The 16,375-nt window shown below is 41.3% G+C and overlaps 1 protein-coding gene across 2 annotated transcripts in view; it reads right to left on the reverse strand.

The window, feature by feature from the left end:
- The window catches only part of klf8 (Kruppel-like factor 8), a 73,299-nt gene that overhangs the window by 23,559 nt on the left and 33,365 nt on the right, over window positions 1-16,375 (reverse strand). For both annotated transcript variants that reach the window (XM_038709568.1, XM_038709567.1), the window contains exon 2: window positions 12,669-13,007. In XM_038709568.1, coding sequence (XP_038565496.1) covers window positions 12,669-13,007 — 339 coding nt within the window. The remainder of the gene's footprint in view (window positions 1-12,668; window positions 13,008-16,375) is intronic.

Here is a 16,375-nt window from a genome sequence, read left to right on the forward strand (position 1 = left end):
AACAATAGGCTTGGTAACACTACCCTTGTTGCACCTATACTGGCCTTTGGTCGAAAAATATAATCATGTGTGGTAAAAGAAAAAACAACCCAATATCACCGCTGCACAACAGTAAAGAAAGGGAGTAAAAAACTGACTTCCACCGAAGCCCGAAGCTTTCAGTCTATGTCACTATTTTTTCTACAGGAAGAAATCAATAGGTCCCGAGGTGAGCCAAACAATACGGTAACTGTCTGTATATGTTAGAGGTGAAGACAAGGATACGGCGGGAGGTAAAGAGAAGTGAAGGATGAGAGGGTGGAAAAGAGATGAAGGGAGCGGCACCTTTGGTATTCATTTGCTGGGAGTGTGTATAAGTCAATGTCATCTGTGATTAACACTACATAATTATGATATTTGGGGGCTGCATCTGTATGTGCATATACTGTATTTAATAATGCCCTCTGTCAGTGTGTCTGAGAAGGTGAAATGTGAAGGCAGATGTGGACGATATAATAAAGACAGAGCAAAAACAACAGCTGCGGGAGATATTAACCACGAAGCATGCAGCCCCGCCCAGCAAACACACACACACACACACACATAATGCAGCTCCACCCCTTACAGCCCCACCCACCCACTGAAAAACTTACTACCCCCACCCTACAGTCAATTCCTTTCTATCTCTCTCTCTCTGGTTCACCCACCTGTTAGCAGGCTGATCCCAGCACAGCTTGCAGTGTCTGTTAGCCAGTGCTAACACTCACTCTCAGCCTAATGTTACCTAATAAGAGTTGCCAGTGTTGATTTCCTGGGTGCTTAGTAACTTGTTCGTCCCAAACGCCCACACAGTACAGGCCCCGCTCTAACCTTAAAGCAAACTCAAATTACAGCTGTGCAGTTCATTGCACACGAATGTGAACTTTCCCCAATTAAATGAATCCATCTTCATGCATCCTCATTAGACATGACATATTTCAGCATTTTGGTTGAGGTTAATCAAAATATAACACAGTCTGAGTAGGAAATAGGCGTAGGTGTAGGGTCTGGATGTCTAATTATGCATCAGCAGAAAACCACATTATGTATAGTCATCTTGTAATTAATACTAACCCTGTACGTGATTACAGTAGACCTTAATTGAACTGTTGTTTTTAATAAAGCATCAATAAGGAGTTCCATTAATATGTAATGAACTTGCCAATGTATTGGTGCTTTAGCCAACAATACTACAAAAGAACACCAAATGTCCTTCCTGTAAACACTGGGAAGAACAAAGATAGTTGAACAAATTTAAAAACATGTATACATGACAGAATTATATAAGACAAAACACAGCATTTAGTAAGTTACAGGTGACAAAAGACAAAAGAAAACATCTCTTTTTCAACAAACTGGGCTAAAAAGATTTACTGGTGAGACAAGAGAGTATAGAGCACGGAGGTCTGCAACAAACATATGAGTTTACTATCACTGTTTATCTTTTGTTTTCGCTTCCGAAGAAGTGGTTAACATAGCTGGGCTAAACTGGACTTGTTTAAAATGTTCTGACAGAAGCCTGAACCGTACAGAATGTGGAGGTGAAGAGAGCGAGCCTCACAAGGTCAACAGTTCAACGAAGCTCATGGCTCGTTACTTCACTTCTCAGTTGACGCCTCAGAATCACTCGCGTCAATGCTGTCCGTAGAAATTCCTCTGGGCAGTTCTCCTGTACTCAAAGCATGCCTTCTTTTCAGGTTGCTCACAGATCATGTCACACGCTAAAGGTGAAGAAAACATCATCGCTGCCAAATTAAAAGTTTTTATTTAGGGACTAAGAAAAAAGCCTTGGAATGATAGCCAAACAATTCATGGTGCATTCTGAGTAAAATAAATACAAAAATTAAAAAATTTTAATTACACCATTTGTGTCTTAACTTCAAAAGCCTCCCTCCTGACAGATACTGACGAGGGTGGAGACAGATAAACTCATCTGTTCACGACAATAGAAACAGAAACCAGCGCTGAGACAAGTCTGTTGATCCGGCCATTATTTCAAAATCAACACCTTTATAAAGGGAAAACCACAAACATCTTTGCTCAGAGAAACTTTCAACACCAGCAATGCTCATTGTAGACAGTGTCTGCACCCTTGACACCGCGGCTCAACTCAAAAACAGTCTGTTTGTGTTGGAAGCAGGTGAATTTATCTCACCACACTGGCAGATCTTTTTCCACTTGGTTTAATAACCTCCTAGTTTTAGAGCTGAATAGGTTAGATTACCTGTTAACATGGAGACTTTTGCAGTTTAATGGCAATGAGAAAGGAAGGGAAGCAGGGGTGCAAGTGAAAATTGTGCACAGCAGAAGATTGCACTTTTTCCATCTGTAGTGTCAGCAAATTAATATTTCTGTTTCAGATCCATCAACAGACACTTGAAGACACTTTAATATATGCATGTTGGAATAATCTGCTGCGAGGTCTGTGTGAGTTCAATACACTACAGACAACAACGTCAAACATCAGCTGAGACGAAATGAACTACGCGTTACTCACATCAGTTCTGAATAAAAATAAATACACACACACACACACCAGTCGTACCTGCTTCCTGTCCAAATCAGAGCTGCTGCTTTTACTTCCTGGAAGTTCCACTCTGGAGGAAGTGGGCTGCCAACAATGACATCATCATCTTGCACCAGCAGAGGGAACTGCATCAGTCCAATATCTGCACTGCATTCCTCTCTCTCTCTCTCTCTCTCTCTCTCTCTCTCTGCAGCCCAAAATTGTGAATGTGCTGTCCTTTGAATGGACTGAATGCTCAACCACAGATCCACATACACAATTTCCTCGGACACACATACACTGACTAACACACATGCTAGCAAAGCCCTCCTGGCAAAAGCACAGCAAATGGGCCTCTAACCTCTCATGGCTGATGTTCTCACACACAAACACATGGGGAGCAATATAGTGTGTGTGTGTGTGTGTGTGTGTGTATATGTGTGTAGTATGTGCGTATGTGTTGTGGCCTGTCTTTGTGCATGAGTGCTCCTCTTTGCTGGAGGACAACTGACTTGTTTATGTGCATACATCAGTGTGACACACACACACACACACACACACACACACAGAGGGCCTCATTGTGTGTGTATTTGTGTGTATATGACAGATAGAGGGGGAGAGAGAGAGAGAGGGCTATTCACTGTGCTGTGCTGGCAGGTATTCTGTGTGTGTTTGTGTGTGTGTGTGTTCGCCTTTGGCTGAAGCAGCGAGTCAGAAAGAGAGAGAGAGAGAGAGAGAGAGAGAGAGAGAGAGAGAGAGGCTGGTCTAGAAAGGTGGAGGAGGAAAAGAAGGGAGGGGGGGAGGGGTCAGGCTACACAGTCTTTTCGGCAACTCCCGCCAGAGCCGCCGTTGCTATGGTGACGGGGCGAGCGGAAGCAGAGCCTCCCTCGACATATCCTATTAAGGCGAGAGAGTGAAAGAGAGAGAGAGAGAGAGAGTCAAGAGTGAGAGTTTGAAAAGAGAAAGTAGTAGAAGAACGACGGCGGGAAAAAGAGACGAGATGAGATAAAGGCGTGTGTGTGTGTTGTGGGAAAAAGTGTATGTGTGATGTTGAAAAAAAGAGGAAGCATTCTGCTAAATTTTATCTGGAAAGCCACAGCAAGTCAGCAAAAATTATGTTTTTTTCTTCTTCTTTAAAAAAAAAAAAAAAAAAAGATTGTCAGCTGACATTCTGTCACTTCTAAAAACTTCAGCGGGGTCTCATGCTTCCTGCACTCTGTCCACAACACGTATATACTGCAGCGCTCTCATCCTTGTGGGAGTTGTTATTGCACTCCATGTGTCCAGAGTTGTCTGTGAATGTACATGTACAGCAGGCACACTAGAAAGCCGGCAGAAAATCAGCCAAGAACCTGAGGATTCCACTTGTTCAATATTATAAGATAATAAACTGAATATCTTTAAGAGTGATGGTCGGACAAGACAGGATACAGTATTTAAAGACATCACCATTTGATATTTTACAGACCAATTGATAAATTGAGAAAATAGTAAGCAGAATAATCATTTGTTGCAGGCCTACTGAGTTCACTACAGAGTGAATTGTGGGCTACACATATCTTGACAGCGTTCCCAGACACTGAACAATGAGACTCTTATTAACAATTCAACCAGCATACATCTTGATGTTTGTTTTACATCCTTTAAATTGTCCCCCGTTTGGAAGCAAATAGAAAAGAAGTACCAAGATCTGGACAAATGAGGATTGTTGTGTGACCACCAGCAGATTACATCTGTTGGTCACACAGACCAAGAGCCAATCATCTGCGAGGAAGGGCGTGCAATCGGAGCAGTCGCAGGCCACAATGTTTCATATTTAGAGGGGCGTGCACAGAGGCCATCAACTTCTTCTGATTAATTATTTTGTGTTTAAATGTGGCATTTAAATTAAGATTTGGGGTGGTGATGGGGCAGTGGATAAGACGCCTGCCTTTGATGTGAGAGATCTGGGTTCGAATCCACTGTGAGACACCCAACGTGTCCCTGAGCAAGACACCTAACCCCTAGTTGCTCCAGAGGTGTGTGACCTCTGACATAATTAGCAACTGTAAGTCGCATTTGGATAAAAGCGTCAGCTAAATGAATAAATGTTATTTGGATGAGCTCTCTCTGCTTCTTTGTGTCTTGATATCTGTATTTCTTCTTGATTTAATGTCTGTGCTATAACTCTTGAATGTGTTGTGTCCTTCATCACTTCATGACATTCAACGTAAGATGTGAGGCGTTCCCAGTGGAGCGAATACCAGGAGGATCTGCTTCCTAGAGACTTTATCTTTGGACAGGAAACACCACTCCCCTCTGTTCGAGGCAACCACAGAGGTGTGGTCAGCACACACACACACACACACACACACACACACACCCTCTGCTTAATGATCCCTTACGCAATACTACTCCACCCAGCCCCCACCCTTTACTAACCCAAACCATGCCACAACACACACATAGGGCTCTACCAGACCCTTCCCCCCATCTCCCCAAACCCACAGAGCCTTAATGTGAACACACTGACATAATTTGGCCTTTTCTCTGAAATCTAAAGGTGCTTTTAAAAAAACAGCCAATCAGGAGCTTATTTTCTATCAGCAGGTGGACAGTTTGACTCTTACGGGGTCGAATTCTAGGTCAGTCTCGGCAGGCACCACCTCTATTGTCACACTCTTGACAACCAATGCTTCAGTTTGATGTCACTCTTTCTGTACATTATCAGTTTTTCTATTCAGCTAAATAAATGATCAATGAATGAGGACACCAGGAAGAGTAGCTACTGTTACAGTACTAATGGAGATCTAAATACACAAGCTGAGATAATCAATAAGTTAATAACTGAAGCATTATGCTGAAATTCAGAAGAGTTTTGAACCACAGAATGGCTCATGTATCGTATGTATGTGTACGTATGTATGTAAGACTTGAGAATGAGAAAAAAACTCACAACTTTGATAGGAGTTCTCTCTGTTTTTGTTTTCAAAAAAAGTGAAAATGCAGATTTGGTAAGAATCGGTGGGGCTGTTGTCACTTGGTGACAGAGCTAGGTGATTCTAATTTTAGTGTTTGGCAAATTTTGCCAATAGAAGCATGTTAATGATAAGTAAAAGAGGCCCAAATACTGAGTCTAGGGGAACTCCACACAGGATACTAATACTAGCTTCAAACACAGCCAGAACATCTGGTGGCTTGTAAAACATACAGCAGCACTAGCCACACAGCTATTTTAATTACATTCTTACTTGGTATTAATCAATTATTCTCCTTATTTCTTATCCCACTAATGTGCTAATCACACTGCAAAACTGACTGAAGCTGTTTCTGAAACACCAGTGACATTTAAACTCATCAGTCACATAATTTACTTTATTTAACACAACCTTAATATATTGAAACAGTCTGCTTCACAAGAGTAAAACAAGGTTTGGAGCTTTGGTATCATCCGCCCATCTCTAACTAAAAAAAAATACAAATCCAGCCATCATAGAACAAGAGGCGACATGTAATTGGCTTCTTAGTGTGAGTAACTGGTGTGAGTAGTGAGTGCAGATTTATTAACTGCTCAGAAAAGCATGTTGGTCATTTTCATGAAAAAATAATGAATTCAGAACAGTATGATGCAACTTTGTGTCTGTTTCCTATATGTGGTCATCACAAAACAAAAACAACAGAGGAACATCAGCTGACTCACTACCTGTGAGACATTCCGAAACACCAAAACCTCCATCGTCTTCATTTTGGTAAGTTTTTCTTGACCTTGATCTGCCTGTCTGGTTTTCTCTTCTTTTCTCTCCGCAGCTTGCTCTGTGTCGGTCCAGATTGTCACTTGCCTCGTATCTAAACAAAGTTAACTTGACCTGATCATGTAACCTGGGAGCACAATTTCAACATGATGTTGCTAAATTCTGACTTAAAACCACATTGGAAGGTGCACAGATGCCATCCGTATGGTTTTTCTACATCTCATTAGGTTCTTTAGTTTAAGAATATCACTGAGGATAAAGAGCAGCTGGTTTCCTGTCTTGTATGGGACTTCCCCCTTAACTTTACCTCCCATCTCCTCTCTCAATATACCACCCCCACACAGTCCTGCTTATTCCACATTCTCACATACCATCACAAATGCAAATCTAAGTCTGCAGTCTGCAGTTGGGATAACTGTGTAATTTTATGGGATTTCTAGGACTGTGGGTCCAATGATGTCTCAAACATTGCCCAGCATGTCAAGGCAATTTCAATCAAAGCAACAGAACAATAAACACACTCCAGTGTCGCCATGCCTTCATTGAACGTCCAGCTAACTGACCGAGAATGTGGTCTTCCTCTCTATAATTATGAAATGGTCTTGTCATTCAATTTGACAGGCAGCGAGCCAGCCGCAGACAAGCATTGACATGACTCGGACACCATCCGAGAACATTTTGTGTGTTGGATCTGTCATTACTGTAGGTACAGTGAAGAGTTGAAACCTCTGACCAAAACCCCACCGGTATTGCAGCTTCTGGGGAGAGAAAATGTGTAATCACTGAACCAAAATATAATCTTCATTTTTACCCTGAGAGCCTTCATAATGATTTCCGCCTATCTAGGTTTCTCGGTAGGTCTTCCTAAACCCATCTCCCAAAAACCTGATATACTCAAAACCTTAACTTTTATAGAAATGTTTTAGTCACAAACAAAAAACATCTCTCTACTTCTAGTAGTTTCTCTAAAAAAAGCCTGTTAGCATTGTTAGATTTCCTAATAAAAACTAAAGGGAACAGCTTGTCTCAGTGTGCATCTTCTTGCTGCTGGCAGTACATGGCCAACAGTGACAACAACAGCATGAGAAGCAACAAAAAAACATTGAAGGCAACAGAGGAGGCGAAATGGATGGCAATCATAATCCTGCAGTGCAGCCTTTGCTTATCTGACCATCCACACCCTCTCCACCTCAACCACTCTACCTTCCCTCCTATCTCTCCTCTCTCCATCTGCACTGTTTCTTCATCTGTCTCCTGTCGCCAATTCGTTTCTCTTTCTCTCCCTATCTTCTTTTCCCTCTCTGCTTTTCTACATTCCTACAGCTTCCTCTCTTCATACCTCACCCGTCCTTCCCTGCAGCTGCAACACCCATCCGTCCTTCCTCAGTATGTTGGCTGGGCTAATGGCTACTGTGGCGTGACTCCGACAGGCCTCACGTTATCATCACTGCTCACGCCCTTTATTCAATATCCTCTTCTGTCTCCAATTATAACAGGTATGTGGACCTGCCTATCAACTTAACACTAAAGCTAGAAATGAGAGGTGCAGAGGTGTAGCAACATGCCTGCGGTGTTAACCTGCAAGCTCGACCAGGGCTATGTGCAAACATACTATTTATTACTTATAATTATATTTAATTAGCCTTTACAAAGTCAAGCCACCAATTGTCATTGTGTCTCTAATGAGGATGAGGAACTACATCCAGCTGGCAGACAAACACTCGTAAATATGAGCTGTGACCGTGTAGCCACGAGGTCGTCCAGGTAACCAAAATAATGTGGCCTTTTGGAAGGCAAGAGGTAGACGAAATAATCTTACCTACCTACTGGCAGAGAATTTAAATTCCAAACAGTGTAATCAGAATCTGGTGTAATTAAAATCTGGGAATTTGTGGGCACTCAGGTTTCAGTTTTCAAAGAAACATAAGACAACTAAAACAGCTCCAGAAATTTGCAGATCAGAGTCCAAAATGCAGCTGTACAGGTAAAGAACATGTGAAATCTGGAAAATCATGACAACATCTGCCAAACACAGACTGAGTGTAGAAGGAGGAACACTTACCAGACTAACCAACACCGGTAGGACAGACATATGCACTATATATGAGGTTGACTAACACTGGTAAATGACATAGGGATTTATCTGAGATAATGAAAGGTCCTGTGCAAAAGATAAATAAATAAATAAATAAATAATAGAGGAGTTGCCTGAAAGATACGGGCACTCCCATGCTCCATGAGACTCTCCGGTTCTGTGTAAATAATAAGGAAAAAAGATGTCGCTCAGCTTAGCTTAATTTATTAGCAGACCAAAATAGCAGAAAGAAATGAATCCGCTGGGTCATTGAGGCGACATGCTGCGTAACCCTAGCTGGAGCTTGGATTCAAGAGGAGCTTTTCTCCTCAAAATGATTCACACAGTCTCTTGTCAGGGCGCTTTGGAGCTGCTGTGACCTCTGACCTACTCACTATTTATTTCATGAAGCTGGTTCTCTTGATACTGTCCCTGAAAGTCACTCAGGATTAAAACAAACAAAAGGTCAACTTTGCTGCTCGAAATGCAAAACCGTAAATGTCAACACGCTGTGAGAGCTATTAAGTGTTTTTTCGTGTACACGATTTTATATCTCTTTTCTATCCATCAATCTATCATTACCGGGGTACCATCAGGGTAACCTGCACTTCCTACTCCCTCCCTTTCACGACGTCTCGTCAACAGAGCAAAAAGGACTCATCAGAGTATATATATATCCAGAGAACCCTGGCAGAACACACAAGCTTTTTTCCTTGGAGCTGCCTCGATTCACAGTCACACAGTTCACACCATTCCTTCATTCACTGCTATTGGAGACTCTGGGCCATATTTAAAAATCAATCACACCTGGAGAAAAGTGCATGGCGCACACGCATTTAAAGCATGTCCAGCTCCACTTTTGCTAGATAAACGGTGCATAATCTGGGTCCACAGTAAGGTGGAACGCGCAAAGGGGTTGAATTTAGTCTCTTAATTGAAAATGACAACTGTGTCGGTCGGAAACTAGCAGTGACACTTTGCTCCAGGTGTAAGATAGGGCCCCCTGAGTTATAAGGCAGTTAAATGCTTAGCTCAAAGGCTCTCCAACAGCAGCAGTTACAGAGAACAATGAGGGTGTTTCTCATTCACTTTGCCTGTCCAGAGATTTCCTACTGGTCTGGAAACTGCTGAACCTTTTCTCAAAGGCCTGCTGCATCATCACCATCGCTACAATATAAAAAAAATTAATAGTATATTTATCAAGTTTTAGCTTTTCAAATCTGTAAAATTTGCCAATTTCCTCTCTCAGATATTAAATTTCTTTAGAATTTCAAATGTTTGTTGGACATTGGTCATCCTGGGCTCTGGAAAAATCTGTGGCAGGCATTTTTAATTATCTTCTGACATTTTATAGACTAAACCATTCATTAGTTAGATTAAAAAAATCATTGACTAATTAACAGAAAGCTTTTCTTTCTCAATGCGAGGTAGGTCATTTCCAGGGGAACAAATCTCAGCACAGGAAGTAATGTTTTTTTATGATTCTGGTTTGCTTTGGAATAAGCAGCCGCCGAAGAAGAAGAAGATTATGATGATTTGGGTAATTAGCACGTGTTGTGATAGTCACCATAGCTGAACAAAGAAAACTGCTTCACCAAAAGAACATACATTATCATACATTACCACGTTTGTACATTTCAAGGAAACTAAAGCATCTGATGCTCCTGACCTTCAACACAGCCATCACCACACTCCTCCTGTTCCTCATAAAAATAACATCCAATCACCCCGTTGATCCTTCCCACCTAACACCCCTTTACCTCACCAGTCACTCCTCCAACAGTTTTGTTTTTGCACTTCCTTCTCCATCTTTTTACAGACCTCCTTTTATCATTAATGCATCCCTCATACTGTGCTCTGCCATCATCCCCTGTCTTCATAGAAACCTTCCTCTATTTAATATAATTTTCCAAAATAAAATTCCTGCTAATTCTTACTAAATGTGTGGTGATTATTCGGAATAATCCCAAATGACTCAAGTGATGTCACTGGTTTTTCAGTGGGATGAATTATCACAAATCGCCCATCTTTGAGGGCACCTTTTAAGCAAAGCTCCCTCAAAATATGACAGTCGGACAAAGTTCAAGGAGAATGGCTTAGAAATAGTTTTGAGTTGGTATCACTCATAGGTAAAGTCCAATTTCACAAAATGAAAGGTTTTGAATATTTTGGAGCAAGCGGTCAAATCAACATCTATTCAAAGTCAAAATGTCGGAGCCACTCGTGTGTTTTTTCTAAAGGATTTGAAAAATGCTTTTGCCCTGTTCTACTGTCTGTCAGCAGGATTTTCAAAAAACTATTTCCATTTAATTTTGAAAACAGAAAAGGTGTGAAACAACTGATTAACATTTCGTTTGTTTGGTTAACTGAATCCTGAGGTTCTGCCAAAAAAATTAGTTTTTTAGCAGTAACTGAAATTAATAATACTTGCAAACTCCATGTATGACACAGGGATATAGAAACTCACAGTTGTCATAACAGACTTCTGTCACAAGTCACCTGTCACCTGGGAGTTGTCACTCACAAAGAACACACAATGCTACCAAACCGCAGAACTACAACAGCCCTTGTACAAACATATTTGCTCAGGATAGATATCCAAAAGTAGTCACTGACATGTTTACACTGAATAATGAGTGTTATGAAGCAGGTAAAGAGATGCAAAACTATGGGATTTTTTTCTATATTTGGTCACCTAATGAAATTTTAATGCCACAAATTACTTCAACAATCACGTTTGAGTATATTTTGAAAAGAGTAGAATTTATGATATGAGACTACACTGTAGGGTAACCTCGAAAAATGTGCAGTAACTCTATTCGTTTAAAGACTTGCGTTATAAAAGCATGAACATACAACAGTGACGGAACCAAGTTGGGCTGCGGTCAGACAGGCACTGCATGGGGATACCTCCTCTTTCATTTGAATGGGGCCATTGCAATGTCACAGCAGGGGTGCCAACACAAAAAAAAAGCAACAAAGGTGAATTTGGCTCAACATTTAACGCAATGCAAAGTGACATCACCGAGCATGACACTGCCTTATCATTTCAAATAAACTACCTGTGCACATTGCCAGAAGATTATTTTGTAACGTGAACACCATACTTACAGTTGTAAAAGTCTTAATCAAAGTATTATAAACCACTGTGCAGAGTTTAAGGGCACTCAAACTGGACTTCCTGTACTGTCTTTCACCATCTCCCTGGTACTTGAAACAACACATGACCACCAAGGCAGCGCCTTGTATATGTTTTTCTGTCTACACAATCCGATAAAGCATCTTGACCTCTAACATGGATTTATTCCAGCTTTCAACATACTAAAACAGATTTAGGGACTTTTATTTATATTGTTTTATTGTGTCGTTTTGTAGTTTTGTCCATCGTATCAGTTACCATGGCACAAGACACAAGCAGTCAGATAGTCAAACAGGTTGTAAACAAGCAAATATAAAATTATCTCAACTTAAGCTTGAATTGACACTAAGCACACCTGAAATGTTGGTAATGGTCCAGCTTTACACCAGAAAACTGTGTGTAGTAGTAGTACTGCAAGTACGGTAAACCAACAGTGAAACAGGAAGTCAGTAAAGAAACTGTGACGGAAGTTAAAAACAGACAATTTGGGTAATGATTACACAACATTGCTTTCTCTACCAAATGCCTCTGGCTACCCTGTTTGTTTACACCTTGTCTGATTGTCTGACCACTCCTGTTTCTTGCATTTACCCTTCAGCGCTCTTCCCGTGTTCCCAGATCTCAGCAATTAAATTGGTGAGAACACTATTATTATCATTATATAAAAGAATGATGGCCAAAACTATGAAAATAAGACCCAGGTTGTAATGAACCAGAACTCCCCCTTTAAAATTGCCTCTGCCTAATCTACAGAGGATTGCATGAATGAATATTGGAATGAAATGGAGGCCGTGGCTCTGATTTACATTTGGCTGCCATGTTTGCTGTTCATTCTTAGATATATATGAAAACCATAAGATGAAATCTAAACAAATCTATCAGATCTAGGTGGTGAGAGTTGAATCATTTTACAAATGAATACTCATTTTATCTCTGACTCATTTGTTCAGCTTCCTGATGCCAAGGTAAGTATTGGCATTAAAATAAAATCTTTGTCTGACTGACTAGGATCTTGCATGTGGGAACTCGACGTGATCAAACACGTCTGATTGGGAGTGATGCAAGCCACACCTGCCCACACCCACCTGACTCTCATCCATCCACCAGTCCTTCAGTTTTTACTGCTTGTTCACCCACAGATCCCTAACCTACTTCTTATCAATCAACAAAATCACATCGATCCCCACCCCCCCACCTCACCGTGCACTCCATCTCCTCTGGCTCTGGTTTGATCTGTATGGAGGGCATGTCTATCTCGCCCTCCTCCTCCTCCTCCTCTTCCTCCTTCTTCTTCACAGACGGTGTCGCCACTTCCTCTCGCTCTTCTTCCCCTGCTTCCTCCTCCTCCTCCTCCTGCAGCAGCCGAGGCCCGGTCGCCGGCTCCTCCTCCTTCTCCTCCTCTTCCCGGGCTGCGGACGGCTGTGGTGATGACGAGGGCGGCGGTTGTTGTTGTGGGGTCAGGGCGCTCTGCTTGGCCGGGCTCCTCTGCTTCTTCTGGGCGCCGATGGCACTCTTCTTCTGCTTAGGAGTCGACTGGCACTGAGGAGGAGAAGAGACAGAAGATGAGTGGTGTAAAGAGGGGTCTCTGACAAGTAGAGGAAGAAGAGTAGAAGGTAGGGAAGGAGAAGAAGGTATCTGAGGAAGGGAGGGGAGGAGGTGATAAGGGGGTAGTTGAGGAAGGGGGGAAGGGGATGCCAAAACTTCCAGGCCAGGGGGAGAGGGTGAAAGGAGAGGATTTGTTAAAGGATTTGAAGAAGGAATGAGGAGTAAAGTGGGCAGATGGGGGAAGAAGGAAGCAACAGAAAAATGTGAAGAATGGAGGAGAATAGATAAGAAGGCAGGGAAGAGGGGGAGGAAGACAGGTAGGAGAGGAAGCAAGACAGGAAATGGCATGCTAGAGTTTGGAGGGAAAAAATGACAACAAGCATTACCTCTGCTCTAAAAGCTGGCTAAAGAAAACCCCTTCTCAAAAATCTGCCAGAAGGGGGAGGTAAAAACACACACACACACACACACACACACACAGAGAGAGACCACCACTCTGTTTAAAAAAGATAGAAAATTAAAATGGCAATGAGAGAGACAGAGGAGGCAGAGAGACAAAGGCCTAATCCTGAGGCTGCCAGTGAGAGAATGAGAGCGAAAGAGAAATAACAGAGAAACACAGGGGAGAGAGAGATAGAGCAGGGAGGAGTAGCCGTGAACTGACCCCTCCCTCCCTTTCAGCAGCAGGCAGGCGGACACACCCTTTTCTGGAAGCCGAGCGAGCAACACACACACAGAAAGAGAGAGAGAGAGAGCGAGAGAGGTGTGGGGAGTGTCGAGGCAGAGGGACTCCGCGAACACACTTCTAATAATGCACACCCCTTTTTTTCTGTCTCCATTTTCTTCTCTTCCTCTCTCAGATGTGTATTAACTCTATCTGAGATATGCTCAAATAAAACTAAAATACAACTTATGTTAAAGGTTTAGGTTTCTTCTGAATCCAAAATATTTGGTGAGGTGTAGCGTCGGTTATCATTTCTGTTATCAAATGTGTTGATTCTGGCAATATGTACAAAACCCAGTGCCAATAACAAAAAAAAATATTATTTTCCCAGTACCTTCAACGAAACACACCAAAGTTCTCGAATGTCAAATGGTGTCGAATGCATGACTTTGTCTAAAAATCTAAAATTCAAAAAGATGTAAGTAAAGAAGAGTTTGAATCTGAGCAAGCTTTCTTCAATTGACAGGTTTCAATATTCTGTACTATGGACACCTTTCAGTCAGTACCAATAAAGTGTAAAGGGCTCAGGAGGTAGAGCGGGTTGGCCATTAGTCGGAAGGTTGGCGGTTTAATCCCGGCTTCCCCAGGCTGCATGTTGAAGAGTCCTTGGGCAAGATACTGAACCCCGAATTGCGGCTGTTCCGCCAGTGAATGAATGTGTGTGAATGGTGAATGCAGATGTAGTGTAAAAAGTGCTATGAGTGGTCAAAAAGACTAGAAAGGCGCTATACAAGTACAGAGCATTTACATTTAAAGGTTTCACCCCCTGTGCTAGTGAAGCTAATGAATGTAACTTTTTATAAAAGGGTTAGTTAAACTTTCAGACTTCTTCCATTGAACAGTATAGTAGAATAACATAATAATGGAAAGGGAAATATAACAGTGAGGCTGTGTGAATTGAGCAAACAATATTTTAATGGTGATCACTCTTTTAGTTTATAAAATGTCAAAAAGATTTAAAATGTTTGTCACAAGTTCTTTGAGTCCAAGGTGATTTTTTCAAATTTCTAACCAACAAATAGTCCAAGACTAAAATATGTTCAATTAATATTGATATAAAACAGAACTAAGCGGCAAATTCTCACATTAGAGAAGCTGAAAGCACAGGATGTTTGGCATTTGTGCTTGAAAAATGGCTTCAATTATTAATAAATGATCAAAATTGCTGTCTATTTCTTGATTAATGAACAAATCAAGGTCAATTAAAGCTCAAGAATTAGTTTCATCATGTTGTAATTTCAGGCTTCCAACCATATGTACTTCAAAAGCAGCAAGACCATTAATTTAAACCACAAGATATGAAATCTGATTTATATATCAATATCGTTTTCTCTGTACACAGACTGATACAGCTTTTATTGTTCCACTTGTCTCCACCCTGCGACCCACTGCTGGGTCATGACCAGTTTGATCTACAATAGTGGAAGTTGTAAAAAAAAAAAAGAAGATTACTTCCCTTTCAATTCTTTCTTTTTCGTCTTCCCCCTTGAGCTCAGTTGTTGCTGATGTAAATGTGGTTACAGCTGACATTTCAGCGGAATTTTTTAAAGCTGTGGTTTTAAAAAGAAATCTGACTTCCCACACTTGGGCTGTAGTTCTTTAAGTCAAGAGGCTTTAAATGTGAAACTGACCTGACTTAACAAAGGGGACACATCTTGTTGGGTCTCCTGAAGGTAGTTGCGTTGCTGAACCTGTACACCACAGATGGGGATTTGAAGTTGCGACTTTAGCTGTATGTTCATAAAACACTCATTACAACATAAGAGACTTGAGTTAGACTTGTGAGCATCTCTGCTGTACCTCTAAAGGACAATCACACTGATGGAAAGGAATATCCAGCATGGCTTAGTATTGATCAGGTTATCCTATGTGAGCCGGCTTTAAAACAGGAAGTGGTGCTGAATTGACTTCAAACCTTTTTCTCTTTCTCACAGCGCAAATAGACACTATAATACATAAACTAGTTCTCAACTTCCTGTCTGCAGTAGCGACCTTGCAGTACAACCCACTGCTTGCCATGGCAAATGTAGTGCTTTATACAGTAGAGTCCACCATGTACTGTAAGGATGAGGGGTGTTATAATAACCTCTAGGAATTAAACAGGACTAAACAGTACCACCCAAACAATGTATTTAAATAATCTAAATGAACAGTACCACTGAGGTAAACCTTTTAGCTGTTTGTCTTAGACTGTGAAATTATACATGTGTTGAACTGTAGGCAGAATTTTAATGTTGTAACTGGTCTAGGTGGGTCTAACTTCTATACACAGTTGGGTAGATCAACGTACAGCAATACATCACTCTTGTAAGCTTGTCTTTATTTTTGCCTGTGACATCTATAACCTGCAAAGTAACTGCATCCATAGATGTAGCAGAGAATAAGTATTATAATATTTAGTTTAAAATGTAATGGGGTAAAAGGAAATCTAACTGTCCTCAAGTAAAGCAGGTCGACGCTGTATTCAGTACAGTACTACAGGAAATGTACTTACTGTACTTTCCATTTGTGTGTGTTACCAAACAATAACAATGCATCGGTACATCATACAGAAGGAATAAGTAGCAAAGGTACAGCGGGGATGTACACAGTGTTGACACACAGAGCTTGAAACATGGACAATGGAGTATCAAGACGA

The sequence above is a fragment of the Micropterus salmoides genome, unplaced genomic scaffold (assembly GCF_014851395.1).
Source record: "Micropterus salmoides isolate LMB-PRFRI ecotype aquatic unplaced genomic scaffold, ASM1485139v1 Ms_hic_scaffold_9, whole genome shotgun sequence".
NCBI classification, from domain to species: Eukaryota; Metazoa; Chordata; class Actinopteri; order Centrarchiformes; family Centrarchidae; genus Micropterus; species Micropterus salmoides.